Source organism: Martes martes, assembly GCF_963455335.1.
Source record: "Martes martes genome assembly, chromosome: 13".
NCBI classification, from domain to species: Eukaryota; Metazoa; Chordata; class Mammalia; order Carnivora; family Mustelidae; genus Martes; species Martes martes.
The window spans coordinates 60,142,102-60,161,553 of record NC_137901.1 but is presented as its reverse complement, the minus strand read 5'-3'; the positions used below and the strand labels follow the sequence as shown (position 1 = coordinate 60,161,553).

At 51.7% G+C, this 19,452-nt stretch overlaps 1 protein-coding gene across 1 annotated transcript in view; it reads right to left on the bottom strand.

Annotated features, from left to right (window-relative positions):
* The window catches only part of IMPA2 (inositol monophosphatase 2), a 41,855-nt gene extending 24,822 nt beyond the window's left edge, over positions 1-17,033 (bottom strand). The window contains exons 1-2 of the mRNA XM_080821568.1: positions 16,689-17,033; positions 727-860 (exon numbers count right to left, since the gene is read on the bottom strand). Coding sequence (XP_080677694.1) covers positions 727-860; positions 16,689-16,784 — 230 coding nt within the window. The 5' untranslated portion in view covers positions 16,785-17,033. The remainder of the gene's footprint in view (positions 1-726; positions 861-16,688) is intronic.
* Positions 17,034-19,452: the final 2,419 nt, after the last annotated feature.

The following is a 19,452-nucleotide window of genomic DNA, read 5'->3' as shown; positions in this document are numbered from 1 at the left end:
TACTCCAGTCTCCTCCGTGGGGAGAGCGAGCCCTCCCATCGGAGGCAGTGGGTTTCAATTCTCTTCTGCAGAGCTCCAGGGGTGATGGAGGGCCTGAGGACCACCCTCGCCCCTTGCCCAGAGCTCAAGGGGAATCTTCCTCTGAGGCCTAGGGTTCCCTTGGAACTAGAAGCAAAATGTTGCGTATGTATTTGAATTTTCCTGAGGAAAAGATTAATGGTTTGCACTGGATTCTCCACAGGGTGACCCCAAAAGGGTTAAGAACTTCTGCTCTGGAGAAGAAGGTGGAGTCCTCATAAGGGCCTTCTAGGATGGAGAGCAGCCTTCCCTGGCGCATAAGCTGGCCTGACAGGGGAGAGCGAGTCCCTGAGAACCAGAAGGGGGCACCAATAAGCATGGGCCCAGGTCTGCATCCCTCTTGGAAAGTCTGCATGGGGCCACCACGCAGACACAAGCACCGAACATGACTTGCTCCAAGTCCCTCCAGAAACATGTCAAGTGGTTTGGCAGAGGGGAGTAGAGAGCGTGTTAGAGAAGTGGAGCCTTTTCAGTATTTGTAAGGTAACAGAGAGACATGAGCGTTGTCAAGATGACAGTAAGAGGAATGAGAACATGTCTACCATGCGATCTAAATATGGGAGGCAGATTGTGAGGCTCCCTGCTTCCCGTCCGCCCCCAGCGACCAGCAGTGTGGCACTGGGGTCCCTTCCAGAGGAACACACCCACCTGTGTGAAGGAAACCTTTTCTGCAGCTCAGAAATAATTAAATCTTCCACGAGGTGATCTGTTTCTGTCACGAGGTCAGCAGCTGATGTTTTTGTGGAGACGCGTTTTTCCTCAGAAAGGGCTTTTTTGATGATCTGAAATAAAAGTACAGGAAAGTACAGCAGGTAGTGAAATGGATGGTCTCCGCTTCCCCACCCTGGTCCCCGCTTCCCCACCCGCCAGACAAATGCGCCCTCGCCTCCTGTGTACCAACTGAAAGAAGCAGGTGGCGGGCGTGGGGCTGAGGGCCACTGGCTGCTTCCATCACGGGCAGGCCGAGGGAGCTCAGCATCACACCCAGGAGCTTCTGTTGGGGCGCCTAGTGAGCCTAACTACCCACTATCCTTCCACCAGACAGGTGGGCTCACTTGTTGAAGCTAGCCTGTCCTACCTGTGGAGCGATTCTCTGAAGGAAAAGAAAAAAAGACCATGAATTTTCATCCAATGTAGGACGATGTAACTCACACACCTTCGCCCCCAAGATTCTGATTTATTGTAAAAACGTATTTTCCCTAATTCACTTTACGTATCACATGGAGTGGATCATGCACTTGTGAATCTAGATTACAAACATTCAAACGGGGAGACCTGGGAGAGGTTAAGAGGTCCTTCACCAACAGGAAGGCACGCTCTCCCTCCCTGCCGCTCTGGTCAGGGCAACACCACTGGCCACGGCAGACGCACCCAGCAGCTGGCTTCAGTGTCAAGACCTGGCTGACCCCCAGGTCTGGGTTCACAGGCAGACTACCTGGTCCAAACCTGCTGTGGCCAAATACAGAGGTGAGGCCTGGAGGGCACCTCCCGGTGCCTCTGGCCCAGCCAGATCCAGCTCCAGGAACCCCTGGGAGGCCCACGCAGGAAGCCATGCGGAGTGGTTAACCAGCCACGGGATACCTTGGGAAGGACGAGGTCCACTCTGTGAAATAAAAGGCACTCCAGGCACTCCTTCTTCGGCCTGGGCCTTTCCCACAGCGTGACGACAAAATCAGGACACCTACACTCGAATTCAGACCTTTCCTCCAACACTGGCTACCGCCTCAAGATCCTGCATTTCTTTCCAAAGCACCATCAGTTACTCAGCTACCCAGACTCCACATCCCCACTTTTTATGCTCCTCACATTACTGCCACCCCCCCCGAACAGGGCTGAGCCTGGACAGGTTTCCTTCCATTTTTCATCTTGGTTGCCAACCGACACATACTTCAGAAAATCAGAAAATCTCAAGTGTAGTTTTGTAAATACTGTAAAAGACAAACATATAGCACTCATGCATAACCCATTAACATTTCTGCACCAGTCCCCAGACTGTCTGCCACGTGGGGTCTTCCTGGCCCCTCTTTTTGCAACACCCTGCCTAGCACTGTTAGGCTAATCTCCTTAAAATGTCAATTTGCACACAGTTAAGTTCCCACCAAAGGAATCTCCACAGGTTCCGTGTTTATAAATTTGAAACTCCTCAAATCTAACTCCTATAGCACTGCCTTGTCCTCCAGGGATCCCTAAATTTTGGGTTAGTCCAGACCTCCTATCTAGAGGTCATTTGGCAGTGAGCTTGTATTTTGTATGGCAATTCAGTGTGGTGTGTGTGTGTGTGTGTGTGTGTGTGTGTGTGTGCGCCTGTGTTTATATATGCATGAATGTGATGTCTGTGTGGTTTATGCATATGCATATGTGATGTGTGTGGTTTGTATATTTGTGCGTGTAGCCGTGTGGTTTATATGGGTGCATGTGATGTGTGTGGTTTGTGTATCTGTGTGTGAGATACCTGTGTGGTTTATGTGCGTGAATGGGATATGTGTGTGCTCCCTGTGTGTGTGGGGAAGAGTGAAGGGAGTGTGTACGGTTGTGTGTGGGGTGTGCATACATACGGTTAGAGGGAAGGAGAGAGGAAGACTGGAGCACATGGCACCAGAGTTTCTCAAACTTCACTGTGCATGAGTCACCTGAGGTCTTGCTGAAGTGAAAACTGGTCAAGTGGGTATGGGGTTTGGGGCCTGACATTTGCATTTCTGACAAGTTCTGTGGTGACACTGACACTGGGGGCCACACCAGAGTGGTTGGCCTGAGAGCAGGTTCTCAAATCCTAGAATGACAAAGGGTCCTCAGGGGGCAAAGGGTCCTCAGGGGGCTGGGATATTCTGACCCGGTGCCACACACAAGCCGTGGGACTGCGACCCTGAGGGGACAAGGGCTTCCTGTTACGTTACCCTTGCCTGTCTCCACACATGTCATGAGCATTCACACAGTTCAATGTTGGGATGCCAATCGTGAATCTTGCAGTCCCTGGGGTGAAGCTAGAGCGATTTTTAAAGCATACGTCAGCTCCTATCATGTTAATGCTTAGAACTGCCCAATGGCGGCCATGGCTTTTAGGAAAAAGCCTCAGACCTACAATTCTCACCTCCCGCAGGCCACCCCCATGCTCGCCATCCCTCTGCCACTCTGGTTTTCTAGTTGATCCACACCAAATTTCTTTCTGTCCCAGGGACTTTGTATTTTCTGGTTTAACCAGAACTTCGTACCACCTGAAATTATCCTGTTTGTCCCTTTAGTTGATGGTATGTCTCCCTAGGATAGCGGGAGATGCTTGATTTGGTTCCCTGCCACATCCCTTGCCTCTAGAACCATACCCGGCATAGAGTAGGTGCTCAGAATTCTTTGACTCATGAAGAAAATACACATCAGACTGCTTGAATAGATTCTGCACATTTTTTCCAACTGGACCGTTACTATTTGTATCAACACTGACCACCTTGTTCTCTTTGTTTTGTTTCACTGTGGGTTTTGGTGACCTGGTGAGAAAGTTAAGATGTGCTTGGAGTCCCCTCCTCTAGCCTCCATCCACCGGCCCCACCCCTGGAGCCAGCCCGAATCTGCTTTATGACACCCCTGTCCACTTACCACACGACAGTCAGCAGGGCTTGCTAAAGCCCTGATCTTAATCACAGATCTCCCCAGCATAATGCACTTCATGGCTCCCTGGCACTGAGAACACAAAACCCCCGAAGGTGGCATAACCACAGCTTGAGAGTTGATCTCTCGCAGAGACTATCTGATCCCCCATATCCAGTATTCTCTTCTTTTTTCTCGAACAGGAGCCCCAGATTTAGCAAGGCTCAATAGCTCACATCTCTCTGCCTCTTGTGCAGGGAGGCGTGGCCCTGTGCTCTGTCCAAGAGGAGGTGAACGTAAGGGATGTGTGCAACTTCTGAGTCACACCCTTAAAAGGCCACTGTTTGCACACTACTCCCTCCCTGTCCTTTTCCCCTTTGCCACCAGTTGGCGATGTGGCTGTGGTGAGAGGTCAGCTTTGGTCACGTGGGAAGAGATCACCTCCTTAAAGCAACAAGCGACAAGGAGCCTGGGTCCCTGAGTGACTTCGAGAAGCAGAGCCCCCATTCCCCAGACTTAACTGGGCTGCCATGGGAAAGAGAGAGAAACCTGTCTTGCTTCTGTCGCTGGTCTGTGAAGGAAGCCAAACCAGCAACCTAACAAACGGGCCTCATCTGACCTCTGCATGCTCGTGTCCCTCCCCCTCCTCGCTCTGTGACTGCTGTGCTCCAGCCAACGTAATCATTCACCCTCAAGCCTACCCCCACAGAACCGCCAGCCTTCTTCTGGCCCATGGGTTCTCTTTGGGACTCAGCTCACACATCACCTCCTCTCTGACGAGTCTCCAGTCTCTGCAGGCAGAGGGAAATCAGCCCTCCAAGCGTGCTGCTAGGGCACCTGTGCAAGCCGCACAGCCGGCCCCTTGCGATTCCACGTCGGTCCATGCTGGGAAAGGAGCCCCGTCCATCCTGTCTCTGTATCCACTTCCCATGGGTAGACTTTGTGCCCTACACAGGGCCTGCCCCACAGTCAGGTCTTGAGGGACATCGGAATGAAGATTTCCTAGCTGCCTCTTACTGAGCTCCTAGGTAACTCAAGTGGAAAGCCTTTTCAGCAAATGCTCTTGAGAAGCCCTGCTATTTATGCATTTGGTCTTCCAGATCCAAAATACACCCGACTCTGGTGTGTTGAGGAGCGGCACGCTCAGGACCCGTGTGGGCAGTCTGGGAAGATCTGACGGCACCTGGGCACGCTTTCTGGAGGACCCAGACCCTCACTACAAATCACACAGAGGTGAGATTTATGGATGCAGGAGGAGAGGGGCGAATCATGTGCTTTCTCAAAATATTTCTTGTCCGTGTCTAATAATGTTTATTACTCCTGTGCTATGGTCATTTCAATGTGGGCATGTGTCACAAGGAAAGCCGTGGAGCTGGCACACCCCGTGTCCCAGCGGCAGGGCAGGCCCCACCGCCATCCTTGTTCCCTGGCAACTTGCAGTGCGATGCTACAGCCAGCCTCCCTCTCTCACCCGCTGTTGCTGCTCCAGGCCCTGGATCCCATCCACTGGGATACCTTAACTGCTCCCTCTCATCCACTGACACGCCCAGATATGCAGATCCCATTTCTGAATGATTTCCAAAACCCAGCTCTGCTAACATTCTCCCATGGCCTGCCGTCACCTGCTTGTGTCGCTCAGCCTCCAAACTGCCTTTGGCCTTGCTTTTTTGAAGCGCTGTCCACTCCGAGCACAGCAGCCTCTCCGGAGAGCCAATCTCGCTCCTGGCACCCCCTGTGGCTTTGTTGGGCCCCCCAAGAGGATGGCAGGCCCACGTCCCTTGGGTGAGGACCTCTGTGGCCAGCCTGTGCAGCACTCGTCCCCCCTGCCACACTCAGTCACTCTCTGCTGTTCTCCCTTCCACAGCTTTGTCTTGGGGACACGATGTTCCTTCCTTCCTGCAACGGCCAACCCCGTTTGTCCTGGAGGACCCTGCTCCCATCTGGCTCCTCCAGGAAGCTGCCTATGGATCCCTCCGCCCACTCACCCTGGGTGAGGCTCTTCCTCTTGGCTCAGTGGTTCCCACAGCACCAGGCACATCTTGGTTAGGGCAAACACACATCACTGGAAGGCACCGCCTTCTAGATGCTTCTGGAGGGCAAGGAGCTCTGCCTTCCATAGTAGCAGCTCCAGGACCCAGCTCTTCCTCACTAGGCAGGCCCCACCAGGTCCCACCCCACTTCCCATAACACCCCCACCCCAGCAAGGCAATAGCTGGGTGCTGGGACTTTACAAATGGGGGCCAGCGGGATTTCCCAGTGTGGGGAAGCTCTATAAACTAGCCTCCTCCCAGTTGCCCAGGTCTCGGAAACTCTGGCTCTTCTAGTATTTCAGGGAGGAAATGCAATTCTTACTTGGACCCATTTCATAGCATCACTAGGGAGCCCAGATGATACCCCCACAGTGTGGAATCACACAGACCTGAATTCCAGCTGGGAGACCAGAGGTTGGGAGGGGGATCACTGAGCTTCTTGGAGACCTAGTTCCCTCACCTGTAGTAACAGTCACACCTCAGACACCGGGTGCTTGTAAGAATTACAGGAGGAATCCTATGTAAAGGTCTTGGGACACAAAATGATGTCCATATACACAAAGACCTGTGTCACCCCGTTGTTTTTGAGGGCAAATACCTGACGGACTTTATGATTTACGACAAAAAACCAAAACCTGTACACAATGTACAGATCTCAGACGGGATGACAAAATGATAGGTTAGGAAAAGTTTAACTCATAAATGTTCCTACCCTGCAAGGAACAGCCGTTGAGAGAAACAGCCTGGCCTCTCCCCATAGGCCCATCCACAGGGGGGTGGCCCCCGGGGCTGCCAGGACAGGTCCCTGCCACAGCCCTTTACCACAGCGATTTTCACTCCTAGAATGTAAACATTCTCATTCTGCCAGCAGTAAGTCAGTGTACACTGTTTTTTTTAATTAATGTTTTTCAGCTGCTTGCTAACGAAGCACGCACTCCACTGGACCTCCTGGCCTGGGTCTCTCCCTCCAGATAACATTCTGTTAATGTGTAACACAGAAAGCATGGGCTTTCAATCCTGAAGCCTGAGTTCCAAATGGAAAAGAAGGGAGACGCCATCCGCTTCAGTGTCAGCGGCGTCATACGGGGTCCTGCCCCGATGCCTCCTTCTTGTCTGTATGCCATCTTGATTCTGTGCTCCTGTCCCAAGTCTGCTGCACCATCAGTCTCCCAGACCCCAGAGTGACCCACCCGTGTGTGCCCCCAAGCCCAGGGAACAGCTCGCCTCGAGAACTCTGCCAGAAGTGCGGCTTCCGAGAGGCTGCAGGTCTTTCCTCTGTTGGATCGGGAAAACGTGGCTACTAGGGGTGTCGTCCTGATGGCCCTGACTGCACATCCCACGTTTAGACAGGTTCAAGCACAAGTGAGTATGATCTGATGGTTCATCTTACTGTCGACTTGACTGGTCCATGGTAGTCTGGGTTCTTGTGCAAGTGTTGTTTTTGGATGAGAGTAACACTTTAACCAGGAAAGCAGACTGCCCTTCCTGATAGAGGTGGGCCTTGTCCCATTAGTGGAAGGCCTGAACAGAGGGAAAAGCCTGATCCTTCTGAACGAGAACTCTCCAGCAGACTATGGTTGACTTCATCTGCAACATCGGCTCTTCCCGCCTGCGGCTTCTGAGCAGGTCCGTGGCTATCCCTGGGTCTCCAGCCTGCCAGCCCACCAGAACTTGCTGGCCTCCGGTTGGTTCTGTTTCTCTGGAAAACCCTAAGACGCAGGACAATCTGTAAAACCTAGAAAGTGAACTCCATGTGGCTCTCGTGTAGCACAGAGGTCAGCAGGTAACATCGGCTAACACCTCACAAACGAACTTTAATCACGGGAAAGAGGAGGAGCTGGTTAAAGCAGAGGTGGGCCAGGGACACCAGATTCCCTTGGGCTCCCAGGCCAGCGAGTCTCACAGCTCTCCAGTGTAACTGCCTCCCTCTTCAGCTTCACGGCTAAGTTTCCTCCAACTTGCCATCGCTACTTTCTAAACTCCCGTCACCCCCTGCCTCCTGTCTCCCTTGCACCCCGGTGCCTCCACAGCGGCCCACCGGGCGCCTGGCCACCTCGTGTGCCACATCCTGGGGACGCCCTCACTCATACTACAGCGGCCTTTTCTGTGTCACCGGACCCTCTCCACCTCAGGCCACTCCTTACAAGGGTCCAAGGTCTCAGGCTGGGCCCTGCCAGCAGGGCGACCCCAGCTACCGCATCCCCATGGCCAGGTCATCCCCCTGCCAGCACTCACACCTCCTGGGGGCTCACTCGGTCCTGGCACCATTCCAGGCAGTTCACACATACCAACCAGTGAACCCTCACAGTAACGCCCACATAGGAATAATTCCCTTCTCATGTTCCAGATGAGGAAACTGAGGCACCAAGAAATGAGGAAAGTTGCCCATGGTCACAGCTGTAAGGGCAGGAAAAGGATCGCACAGCAGGCACTCCCAGACTTCCATGGCTGACCGGGGCCAACCCCCCAGGGATCCCCTCGTCCCTGTCCAGTGTGGAGCTCTCAAGCAATGGAATCCACCCTGCTTCCTGAGCCAGAAACCCAGAGGCTCTCCACAGGGTCTCCATCACCCTACAATTCATGGCCAAGGCTGCCCACCACACTACCGGGGGGACTCACCTTGGTCAGTCTGAGCAGGACAGCCCCCTGCAACCCATCATCCACTGAGGGCCTCCTCGTGCCCCCCCTCAAACCTCACCCACCCACTGGCCTGACTCTCCTCTTCCATCTCAAGCTTTACCCAAGGTGACCTCCTTGCTGTTCCCAAGTGCCACCCTTGGCTTTCTCCCCCCGGGGGGGCCATCTTCTCTCTCTGCCCTTACCCCCTCACCACCCCCTACCCTCCCCAAGCCTGTCACCCAACTTCTCTAGTGAATCCCACTTTTCCATTCACAGTCACAGGGCAGGTATGACTCCTTTCAGGAAGTTATTCCAACTTCCAGGGCCTGGGAAGATGGCCATCACAGTCATCCTGCGGGCTACTGTGATCATCAGCTGAGGCCTCTGTCCCAGGAGGCCTGGGGGTGGGGGGTGGGGGGCTGCAAGGTCCGCTTCATGCCCAGTGTACCACCCAGGCAGCCCAGCACTCCCCTGGCCCCATGGGGTTGGGAGCTGGGACAGTGGGCACAGAGACCGTGAAACTGGCTTAATACATGGATGGGACACACCCCACAGCTGAATTCTCCCCTCATTGCCCACAGGAGACAAACAGGAGCCCACCAGCCTTTGGTTCCAGCCTCATGAGGCCAAGAGACAGGGAGGAGCCTGCATGCAGGAGTCCCCTTCCCTTGATGGGTCTATTTTAGGTAACTAGGGTGTATTATCAAATTTTAAAAACTGATATTGGTAAAATGGGTGTTGGTAAAATGGGTAAAAGGCCGGACAGCCTTTTACCACTTGTGTTAATTCATGGGACCACTGCCCAATCAAGACACAGAACCACTCCATCAACACCAAGATCTCCCTCCTGTTACCCCTTATAGTCACACTCCTCACCCTGCCCCTTCCTCATGTAATCCCCAATCACTGACAACCACTAACTTTTCCATCTTTATAATTTTTGTGTTTGGGGAATGTTACATGAATGGAATAGTGCATTACTCGGCCTTTTGAAACTTGAGTTTTTTCCCTTGGAGATCCATCCAAGTTGTTGGGTGTATCAATAGTTCATCCTTTTTTGTTTCTATGTAACATTCTATGACATGGAACTATAACCATCAGAAGAAACTGGATGAAATCCGAAACTAGACCTCTCTATACTATTTCTGCAATTACCTGTGAATTTATAATTATTTTACTATTAAAAGTTTTCTTTAAAAGTTCCTTGGGGGAAAAGAAGTCCCCTTCTCTCCACACTTCAGGGTCTCCGGGCTGAGCTCCTCCAGCCAGCCCCCCAGGCCTAGGGCTGGGGCTGGGGGGTGGGCAGCGCTAGAACTCACCAGCATCCCTTCCACGTCTAAGTGGTGAGATTTCAGCCTACTCTCCCCTCGGCCCCAGACCACTGTCTTCTCCACTAACGAGTGCCCCATTTGGGTTAGCGAGTAAGCATCTTGAGCCATGAAGGCTGATTTACCTCCATGTGGGAGTGACACCAGCCTTTGCTTCCACCCCTTTAGTAAGATGGGGAATTTCACGGGGCTCCTCCGGCCAGGGCAGATGCAAATGCCTCTGAAACAAAAGGCTCCTTCTCATCCTCCACCCCAGCTCCCAAGTTAGGAGAGTGGGCAGAAGAACAAGCCTCTTCCCCTACCACAGCATACAAGGAAAACGGCTAGTTGGCCTCGAACACAGGGTCAGAGAGGGATGGGCCCTGGACACTTGGGCCACATGTGCCCCCAAAAGGGCAGCTGCTACTCTGCGCCTGCCAGCTGTCTCTCTCAAGCTCTGTCTTGGCTGAGATTTCAAATGTTGGAGAAAGTTTTACAACCGTAAGTGCAAACTGACTCCCACCTGTGGAGCCAGGCAGAAACCGGAGGCCGGGACCTGGGGCACAAAATGCCCCCTGGGGCCGGGGGAGGTGAGGAACGGGAGGTGGGCAGTGGAGAAATCTCCACCCACTACTCCCCTTCCTTCAGTGGCCAACACATTGAGCCCCAACGGGAGAGGAGCAGGGAGTCTCTTCTGAAAGAAATGGGTGACTCAAGACCTCCACATACTGACATCTGGGAATCTCCCAGAGAAAATCCCGGAGCTTGACTTGGGATCATCCCAAGGTGGAGTCCATGGGTGGATGAACCTGCTCTCTCCCCGTCCAAAGACCTGGCCTGAAAGCCCATCCCAGGCCAAGGGCTCCCAAACTGGTGTCTCCACCCTCAACCTCTCCCCTGAACTCTGGATGCAAAGGCAACACCTCCATTCAGAAATCCACCAGAGAGTCAAGCCTGACATGCTCGAAACACACTTGACTTCCACCTCCAAACCTGTTCCTCCTGCCGTTTCCCCACTTTGGGAGATGGCAAATCCATTCAACCAGTTTTGCAGGCTCCAACCCTTGAAGGCATCCCTGCCCCTCCCTCCCCCCTGCCTTCACTCCAACAGCCAGCTAGGCAGCTCAGCCTTGGAAATGCAGCCACTCTACCACCTTCTTCGCTGCAACCCAGTCAATGCACCCTCATCTCTTACATGTACCATATGAACAGCTCCTATCAGATATCCATCCTGGTCCCCCATGCAGTTGTAGGGCCCCACACAGCAGCAGGGCAGGCTCCCCGCTGCCCTGTAGGGCCCCAGATGGGGACTGCCCAGAACTTCCTTATCACACTCAGAGTAAAGGTAAAGCCCTTTCCAGAGTCACTCAGTGTTTGTTCAGTGGGCGAATACATTTTGAAGCAGCATTTTAGTACCACCATTGTGAAACAGGAGCTAGCCAAGCCAAGCAACACATGAAAAGGCACTTAGGCTCGTTAGTCATTTGGAACCTGCAAATTAAAACAATGAAATACCACCTCAAACTCATCAGAATGGCTACAGTGGAAAAGACAGACAATGCAAGTGCTTGTTACCCAAGATGTGGAGCAAGAGGAGTCCTAACCCGTGCCGTGAGGCGTGGAAATTGGTACATCCACTAGAAAACCACCTGATGGGATTTCACACCTGATGACGCAGCAATAATTTCACTCCTTTCGTTAAAATACTGCCAACAGAAATGGATACAGACATAACCAAAAGACACATGCGGGAATGTTCACAACAACACTATCCGTAAATAACTCCAAGCTGGACATTATCCCAAGTTTCCTCAAGAGCAGAGTAAACAGTCACTTATTCACATAACGAAATACAGCAGTGGTTCTCAACGTGCTGTCTCCAGACCAGAAGCATCTTGGGAGAAATGCTGATTCTTGGTCCGGCTCCTCACCCAGTGGGTCAGAAACTCTGGGGATGGGACTGAATCTACCTTAACAAGCCTTCTAGGTGCTTCTGATGCATGCGAATGTTTGAACACCCCTTCTCCACAGCAATGAACCTGATGCGTTTGACCACACTGAGGAAATCACTAAAAATTCTGTTGGGAAGTTTGGAAGATGACTGCTGGCAGGTACACGGAAGGCTAAGCAAATGAAAACAAAACAGAACGAAACAAAACAAAACTTCTTGTTGTTGTTGTCTTTTTAAGGGAAATATGAGTTGCCTCAGAAAGAAAATACGTAATACAACTGTACACCCGGCTCAACCGGCCATTACAGTCATGTGGTCATCAGAATGTGAGCACGGACAACGACAGACCCGATCAGGTAATGCAGCCACATAACATAATAAACACAGTGTCCAAAACAGATGACTCAAGAACGAGCATCGGAAGCCTGTGATTTAGGAGACAGGTGTAACTATCAGGAAATGGAAAACAGCCACGTCTGGGGAGCAGCACAAGGATGATGAGGGACTGGGCACTGCTGTTCTCCTCACAGTCCTCTCAGGAGTAGTCCACTGACCGAGTTCCCTGTGTGACTAACTGATAAAAAGTAAAATCCCAAATCAGAAATGACACTGGGTTGGCAAAGCCAGCCAGACAAGGGGGTTACACTGGTCAGAGCCCACCAATGGGCGTTCTCTGCCCCGGGGAGCCAGAGTTGGACAGGGAGCATCAACCTTCAGAGCACACCGCAGGGAAAGCACACCAACCAGACCAGGGGACAAAGCTGGGAAGAAGCACAGGCATGATGAGGAAGGTCACATGGGAAGGGCCGTGAACGAAAGGGCTGGGGAACTGAACCCTGGAGGGAGGGTACAGTTCTCAAGGAGCTTAAGAAGAAAGGCAGGAAAATACAGTGTGTGTTTTGAAAACACCAAGTAGTTTGGTTTGGCCAGCCAAAGGGCTGGTCCACTCAGGGGCTGCGGGGATGACACCCCGCCTTCTCAAGATCAGGCTTTGGGAAGCAGTACCCGCAGGATACATAAGGCCAACTAGAGAGCCTAGAGGTCTAGAGCACTGCGTGAGGACAGATCCTGGGCTTCTACTTTCTTGTCCTGTCCTGAGATTTTGTTCCTACCAGTCAACAGAGATGAATTTACTGTGTAGCCAATGCAGCTGGGGCTCCAAGGCTCCAGCGGCCCTCCCTGAGGCTCTGCGAGCTCCTTAGCACAACGAACACCTTTTTCAAGTGTGTAGAAGTCAGCTGTTCGAACTGCAGATGTATGCACTGTCTCTTTCCACCACGACCTCCGTTATATTTTGAGTCGGGTGGCACTGGAGTGGGTCCTGGTATTTTTGGCTATAGGCGAGTGGAGATGAAATTTACCTTGGGCTTGATGGGAGATATCTGCGGGGCTTGCCGTTACACCTGTCTATAAGTTATTTATTAGCCATCCTGTGTGGGAATGGCTTCCAGAAATGCTTCTACTGTCCACCGTGCCGACTGACTTGGCCTGGGGACATGAAGGGCAGGGCCAGAGGAGCCAGTGTGCATGAGCTGTGGCAACTGGCACACGGGATCATGAAAGAAATAAGCAACCACATGGAGCTAGAAGCCAGAAAAGTCTTCCATCTCTTCCAACTAATGTAGAAAAGAAAACTGACAGGATTCTCAAATTTGACGGCAATCCTAAGAATCTATATAACCCTACTCAATAATCAATGTGAAGCCCAAACAAATTTTCCTAAACTATCAATACTCAATTTCAATTAGTTGTGGTACAGGACAACTTGAACTTATCTTTCTATTGGCTCTATGGAAAAATACCACAAAATCCTTGTCATTCGAAGGCACAAAGAGCATGAAGCCAAAAATGGGAAAAAAGCATTAGAGAAGATTGAGAAGCAGCTAAAGAATTATTTTTATGCATCTTGTTTTATTGGTTAGTATCTTAAAGTTTATACTGTCGTGATCTTTCTTATTCCAAATAACGTTTATACTTAATTTTGAATTTGTAATTTTGTGTATATATATATATTTTTTTCTTCAAGAGGGCTCCTAAACTATCTAAGCTTTAGGCCCAACAAAACCTGGTTCTACTCCTATGGGACAATGAGAAAAAGCATTAGTTCCACTTTTTATCTAAAAAAAAAAAGAAAGTTTTTTTTAATCTAAAAAAGATTTTTTTTAATCTAAAAAAGATAGTTCCGTTCACACATGAAAGATGATAAACACCCATTTCAATGAATATTACTATTTGTATTTGTAGTGGTGATAGCAGTGGGACTAAAGTCACTGTCTTCCCCAAAGCCCCATAGCTGGGGGTGGGGGAGTGGGGAGACACACGACCTGCTCCAGCGGCCCCAGCATGGGTGCAGGAATGGGTGGTGGAGAGGCAAGGAAGAAGGGAGAAGGAGCCAGGGAGGCCACTGTGGAAAGAGCAGCACTCTGGGGCAGGTGGCTTTTGTGAAGACCTCAGGATAGGGTAAAGGGGCAGTGGTGGAAAAGTGTGCAGGGTTGCCCTGACCCAAACCTATGTCTGAAAGATGAAGGGCCCCGACATCTATCTCTTGGGAGGTTCCTCCCCACTCTCCATGCCCCCAACACTACTTTCAGCATATAGAACCCTCAGGACTCAGGAATTCAGCATACAGAACTGTCTCAGGAGCAGCTGAGAGGAACAAACTTAATAAAATGGCCAAACTTTGGGTACTGGTGAGGGGGTGGGCATGCTGGGCCACAAGGCCACTGTAACTGGGCCAAATATTCCTTTAGCTAAGGAGGATTCAGAAAAGGATCACCACTAACTACCTTTTCATGCCTCTTTGGTCTATCCTCTGGGCTAAAGGCCAGATTTTCTCCAATCAGCACCCCATTCCTGTGAGAACATTATTAAGACAATCTGTCCCACTTTACACAGGTTGCAATGACCTTGTGTGGCTTCTGTTTGTTCCAGCCATAGACCATTCCAGCCACTCTCCCCTCCAGTGCCCGGCAGGCAGGAAGCATCGCATAATGCCCAAGAGGGAGCCCAGGACTCCAGGCTCCCTGACTGGACTCCTAATGGCAGAATCTTTATTTTACCCCTCCCCCACTCTCAAAAAAAAAGTTATTTTGTTGTTGGCAAGCTGTGAAAACTTAAGATATCTCTTAATAAGACCCTCAGAACTGTGCCTGCCATATTGCCACTTCTATATAAGCATCTGTTCAAGAAAATAAATGTTTTAAAGACACTTCTGTTTCTTCAAGGATTTAAATTTGAAAAACTGTAGAAACCCATAACAACTCACCAGGGTTTACCGTGTAGGGTCATAATCCTAAACTGGTTTCTCCTTAAAGCCTCAAGGAAGAAGAGTTTTATGGTAGAACCTAAAAGTTACTAAATATCCTGATGATGCTCACTCTGGAAAGGAAGTGAGGGGCCTGAGAGGGCAGGAGGGGGAAAGCAAGTGCTCTCTGCCCATAGTGGATCTGCTTTCCAGGAAGAATGTTTGTCCTGCAGCTACAAACTTCTGCATTCTAGGACTTAAGGTCTGGGGGGCTCCTTTTCCTGTAGGAAGGAAAGGAGACAGAGCCACGGGATGAAATTTCACAACCCACCTTTTAAATCTTGCCTTCCTTACAGGCTGAATCTGGCATCCTTCAAACCACAGAGGGAGGGCCCTCCCACAAGATGTGTCTACTCAAGTGCTGACCTAACTTTTAAAGGGGATTAGAGGATTCACACCAAGGTAAAGCACTGCCCACCAAGCATGTGACAAATTCAGACTTGGTAACAGCCTGACTTTCACACCGAGGAAAACCCAGCAGAGCATTTTCATAGTGCTAGACCTGAGAAAGAAAATGCTGTTTGGATATAAAAAGTCAATCTGCTCACACTGCTACTTCTTCAGATCACCAGAACACAATCACGAACCTTAACAAGGCAGGAGTAAGCCATCTCCCGACTCTACCCTGACCCTAACCGGTCCTGGGACAACCACTATCACTCATTCACTGCACAAGGACCTGGATCCTACAATGTGTCCGGCACTGCTTGGGGTACTGAGGAAAAGGTGGGGAACAAAGTGCAAAAATGAAAGTGAGAAAAGAGGAGCTGCACTCCCTTTTCAAACTCAAGTCACAGGTTCTCTTTGGCTATGCTGCTTGATTTTCATCCTCCTTCTGGTCAGTGTTAGCAAGTTCCTCCAAACATTGAGTTGGAACCACTTTGCAGCTATGGGCCTGAGTAAGTACAGATTCGGGATGTTTGAGGAAAGACAAACAGCAAGCCCGCCAGATCTCCTGCGGCAGGGGTTTAAACCTGGGGGTAACCACACCCACGTCCTGGCAACAGGATCTATTCAAAGGTCCTTTAAAACAAACAGTTTGGGCATTCAAGCCTGGGAGGGCATCTTAAATCCCAGGACTTATTTACCTAGCCCATATATTCTTTTTTTTTTTTTTTAAGATTTTATTTATTTACTTGACAGACAGAGATCACAAGTAGGCAGAGAGACAGGCAGAGAGAGAGGAGGAAGCAGGCACCCTGCGGAGCAGAGAGCCCGATGTGGGGCTCAATCCCAGGACCCTGGGATCATGACCCGAGCTGAAGGCAGAGGCTTTAACGCACTGAGCCACCTAGGCACCCCTAGCCCATATATTCTAACCTACTCTCTCCGACGCAAAGGTCAAGTCACCTACAATTAGACATTCGTTTAACTGCTAAAGGACAGCGGCCGTGTAGGGCATGCTTCATGGGGGGCTGCCACCGGAGAAAGAGGTGCTCACCTCTCCGGGCTCCTGGGATGGAGAAGGTAAAGGGAAGGTCCGTGCAGTAAACCAACACAAAGACTTCTTTCACCATATCACGCCCCAACACCTTCGGCCCGCGGATACCAGACGCCCACCGCACGCGGTCAGGCCTCGCCGGACTCACTCTGCACCCGCGGGCCGCTCCCCCTGGGGCGCCAAGCCAGCGGCCCCACGCTGTGGCCGGCCCGGCTGCCCCGAGCCCGGGAGGGTCTCCTTCCTGTCCCACAGGACTTCTGCTCTGACTCTGCGAAGTTTTCAGTGGGCACCCAGCGGCCAGAGCGCCGCCCGGCCAGGTTCGCTGGGACTGTGCTCGCCTGGACCCTGCCGGGCGGGGGAGGAGGACCGTGCCGCTCACCTGTCCCGCCCGCAGCGCCAGCTGCACGGCCGCCTCGAAGCACTCCTCCCAGGGGCCCCCCGCGGGCGCCGCCTCGTCCTCGCTGCTCGGCTTCATCGTGGCCTCGCCGGGCCCCGCCACCTCTAGCCCTTGTCGCCGGGCCACCACCGGCTCCCGCCGCTCCGAAGTCAAGCTCAGCACTGCGTCCTTCCCGTCCCGCCACTCCGCGCCTCGGCCTCCGCCCGCTCCACAGCTGTGCCCGCGGGAAGGGCAGGGAGCGAGCCGCGGCGGGGGGAGCCGCGCGGCGCGTCCCGCGTCCAGCCCAGGACCTGCCCCGAGGCCCGCCCCTTACCCCGTCCCCCCGCCCTTCTCTCGGCCGCACCTCCCACTCATCTCCCCCAAGGCGTCGGTTCCCCGCCTCCTTCCGGTTCATAGCCCCGCCCCCACCACCGAGCCCCGCCCCTCCCGGCGAGAACTCCGGCGTCATGGGGAGCCCAGCTCCTCCTCGCCTCGGGTCCCTCTACCTCTGGCCCGCCCCTAGCCCCACCCTCCTCCCAGAGCCGCGCCCCTCCCCGTCGCGCGTCTCCCCCTCTCTCCGTTAGGCCCCGCCCAGAGACTGGTCCCTCCCCGCCAAGCCCCGCCCCGCCCCGCCCGCTCCACGCTGAACGCCCCCGCCCTCTCCGGGCTCTCGGTACCGCGAGAAGGTTAGGTGCTGGGGACTGTGGGCCTCGGACAGAAGCACCGGAACAGGACTGGAGCAAGGTCTCGGGGTAGGGACCGTGAGCGCCCGTGGCCACGACTCCAGCCGGGCACCGGATATGCAAGGGGCGCCCACGCGTCTGCACCAGTTGCGTGCGCCTCCGACCCTCCGACCTGGTACGGTCCAGGCGGTCGGCTCGCACGTGGCCCGAGAGGCGGCCAGGCCGAAGGAGCTTCCTTCAGTAACTAACGGGTTGCTCTTCCTCAGCCGAAAGCCACGGGACGACGGGGTTGTCCGCCTGCTCGGTCACCCGCGGGCGCCCGCCCTCACAAAGCGCCTGTGTTCCCAGATGTTTGGATGCAAGCGAAAAGCCTTCACCCCAGCTAAAAACCACACACTACGGTGACAGTGGGTTTTATAAACTTGTCTGAACTCAGAACTCCGATGTGGAGCCCAAACTGTGACTAGTCTTTATTTGTAAGGAGGAGTGACCTTTTCGACCTTGGATTCTTCAATGCTGCTGAACACTGGCACCACCGAAACATAAATACAAGGCATTTCCTGAGAAGGTGTCTCTAGTTTCCAAGAGTTTAATTTCATAAGCTGCTCTGCCTACCCTTTTGTAAAATATGCTGACCCATATAAAATTATTCTGGAGTGTCACTTAGCAGTCTGGGAGAACAATGGGAGTTTGTATAAGAGCCTTGTTGGTACATCTTTTACACAACCTAACGATGGGATTAATCGTTTTTAGATTTTGTGAGCACATTATGTTGAAACATCTTGTAGAGAAATGGTAGGTTTCTGGTGTAAAGAGATGAAAATTGCAAACAATAAGGAATTAAATAAGCTAGAGCTGGTCAGGGTTTTAGTTTGCACTCCTGCCTTGTCCAATAGCTGGGAAAACTAGGCAGAGAATTGCCCCAGCTCCCACAAAGGCCATTTGGGGGCAGCTAAAGGCATGATCTACTCCATCTTTTTTGTTCCCATTTTTTTTTTTCAAGATATCGATCTAGACTTCTGAAAAAACACTTAAGACTATGCTCTGAATGCTTCACTTTAAAATTAAATGCATTCAGCTGTGGATCTTCATGGCAGATTTTCATGAGAGCTCCTTTCCAACACCAAGCAAAATTTGAAGTTAACAAAATTTCTATTTGGCGCCTTCTTGGCTCACCTTTCTGCACACATACCCCCCACCCCGCCCTGTCCTGGACCAAACTGGGAGCTCAATTATATCTTCAGATAAGTTCTTCTATCTAAACATCTAGAGAAAAAGACTTCATAACTTCATTGCTTAACTCTGAGCTATCTTAAGGTAGAATCATGTGGTTTGGAGTATGAAGTTTGGAGCCAGCCAGATTTTCCTAAGTTAAAATATTGGCCTCGTTTCTATCTTGCTGTGTGGATTTGAGCAAATTACAAATAACCGTCTTTGCTTCAGTTTCAATTGTTCCTCAAAAAATGATTTTTGGGGGGTATTATATGGGTTACTGTCTAGGTGTTTGGCACTTGTGTGTTTGCTCGTGTTATTAAAAACTGGCTCACCAGTGATCAGCATATCGCTTGGCACATAATAGGAATTTAGTAATTATCTGTTAATCATTGAATACTGAAATCAGCTTGTCTAATAGATTATCCAAGTTTCTCATGCTTTACTGACCATTCTCCTTGGAAACAACATAGTTCTTTCACAATCATGACTTGTATGCTAGTCTGCTCGTTACCTCCTTCAGAGGCCCTGGGAAATCACATTTTTTTTTTTTTTTAAAGATTTTATTTATTTATTCCACAGAGAGAGAGATCACAAGTAGGCAGAGAAGCAGGCAGAGAGAGGGGGAAGCAGGCTCCCTGCCGAGCAGAGAGCCCGATGCGGGGCTCGATCCCAGGACCCCGAGACCATGACCCGAGCCGAAGGCAGAGGCTTAAACCACTGAGCCACCCAGGCGCCCCTGGGAAATCACATTTACTTTGTTAAGCCCCTAGAGTACAGTGTTCTGTCTTGAAAAACTACTATTTAACTGTCCAGTCTACCCTGACCCTGAGGATGCAGCCTCATTGGACACTCTAGTTCCATCAGGAGAT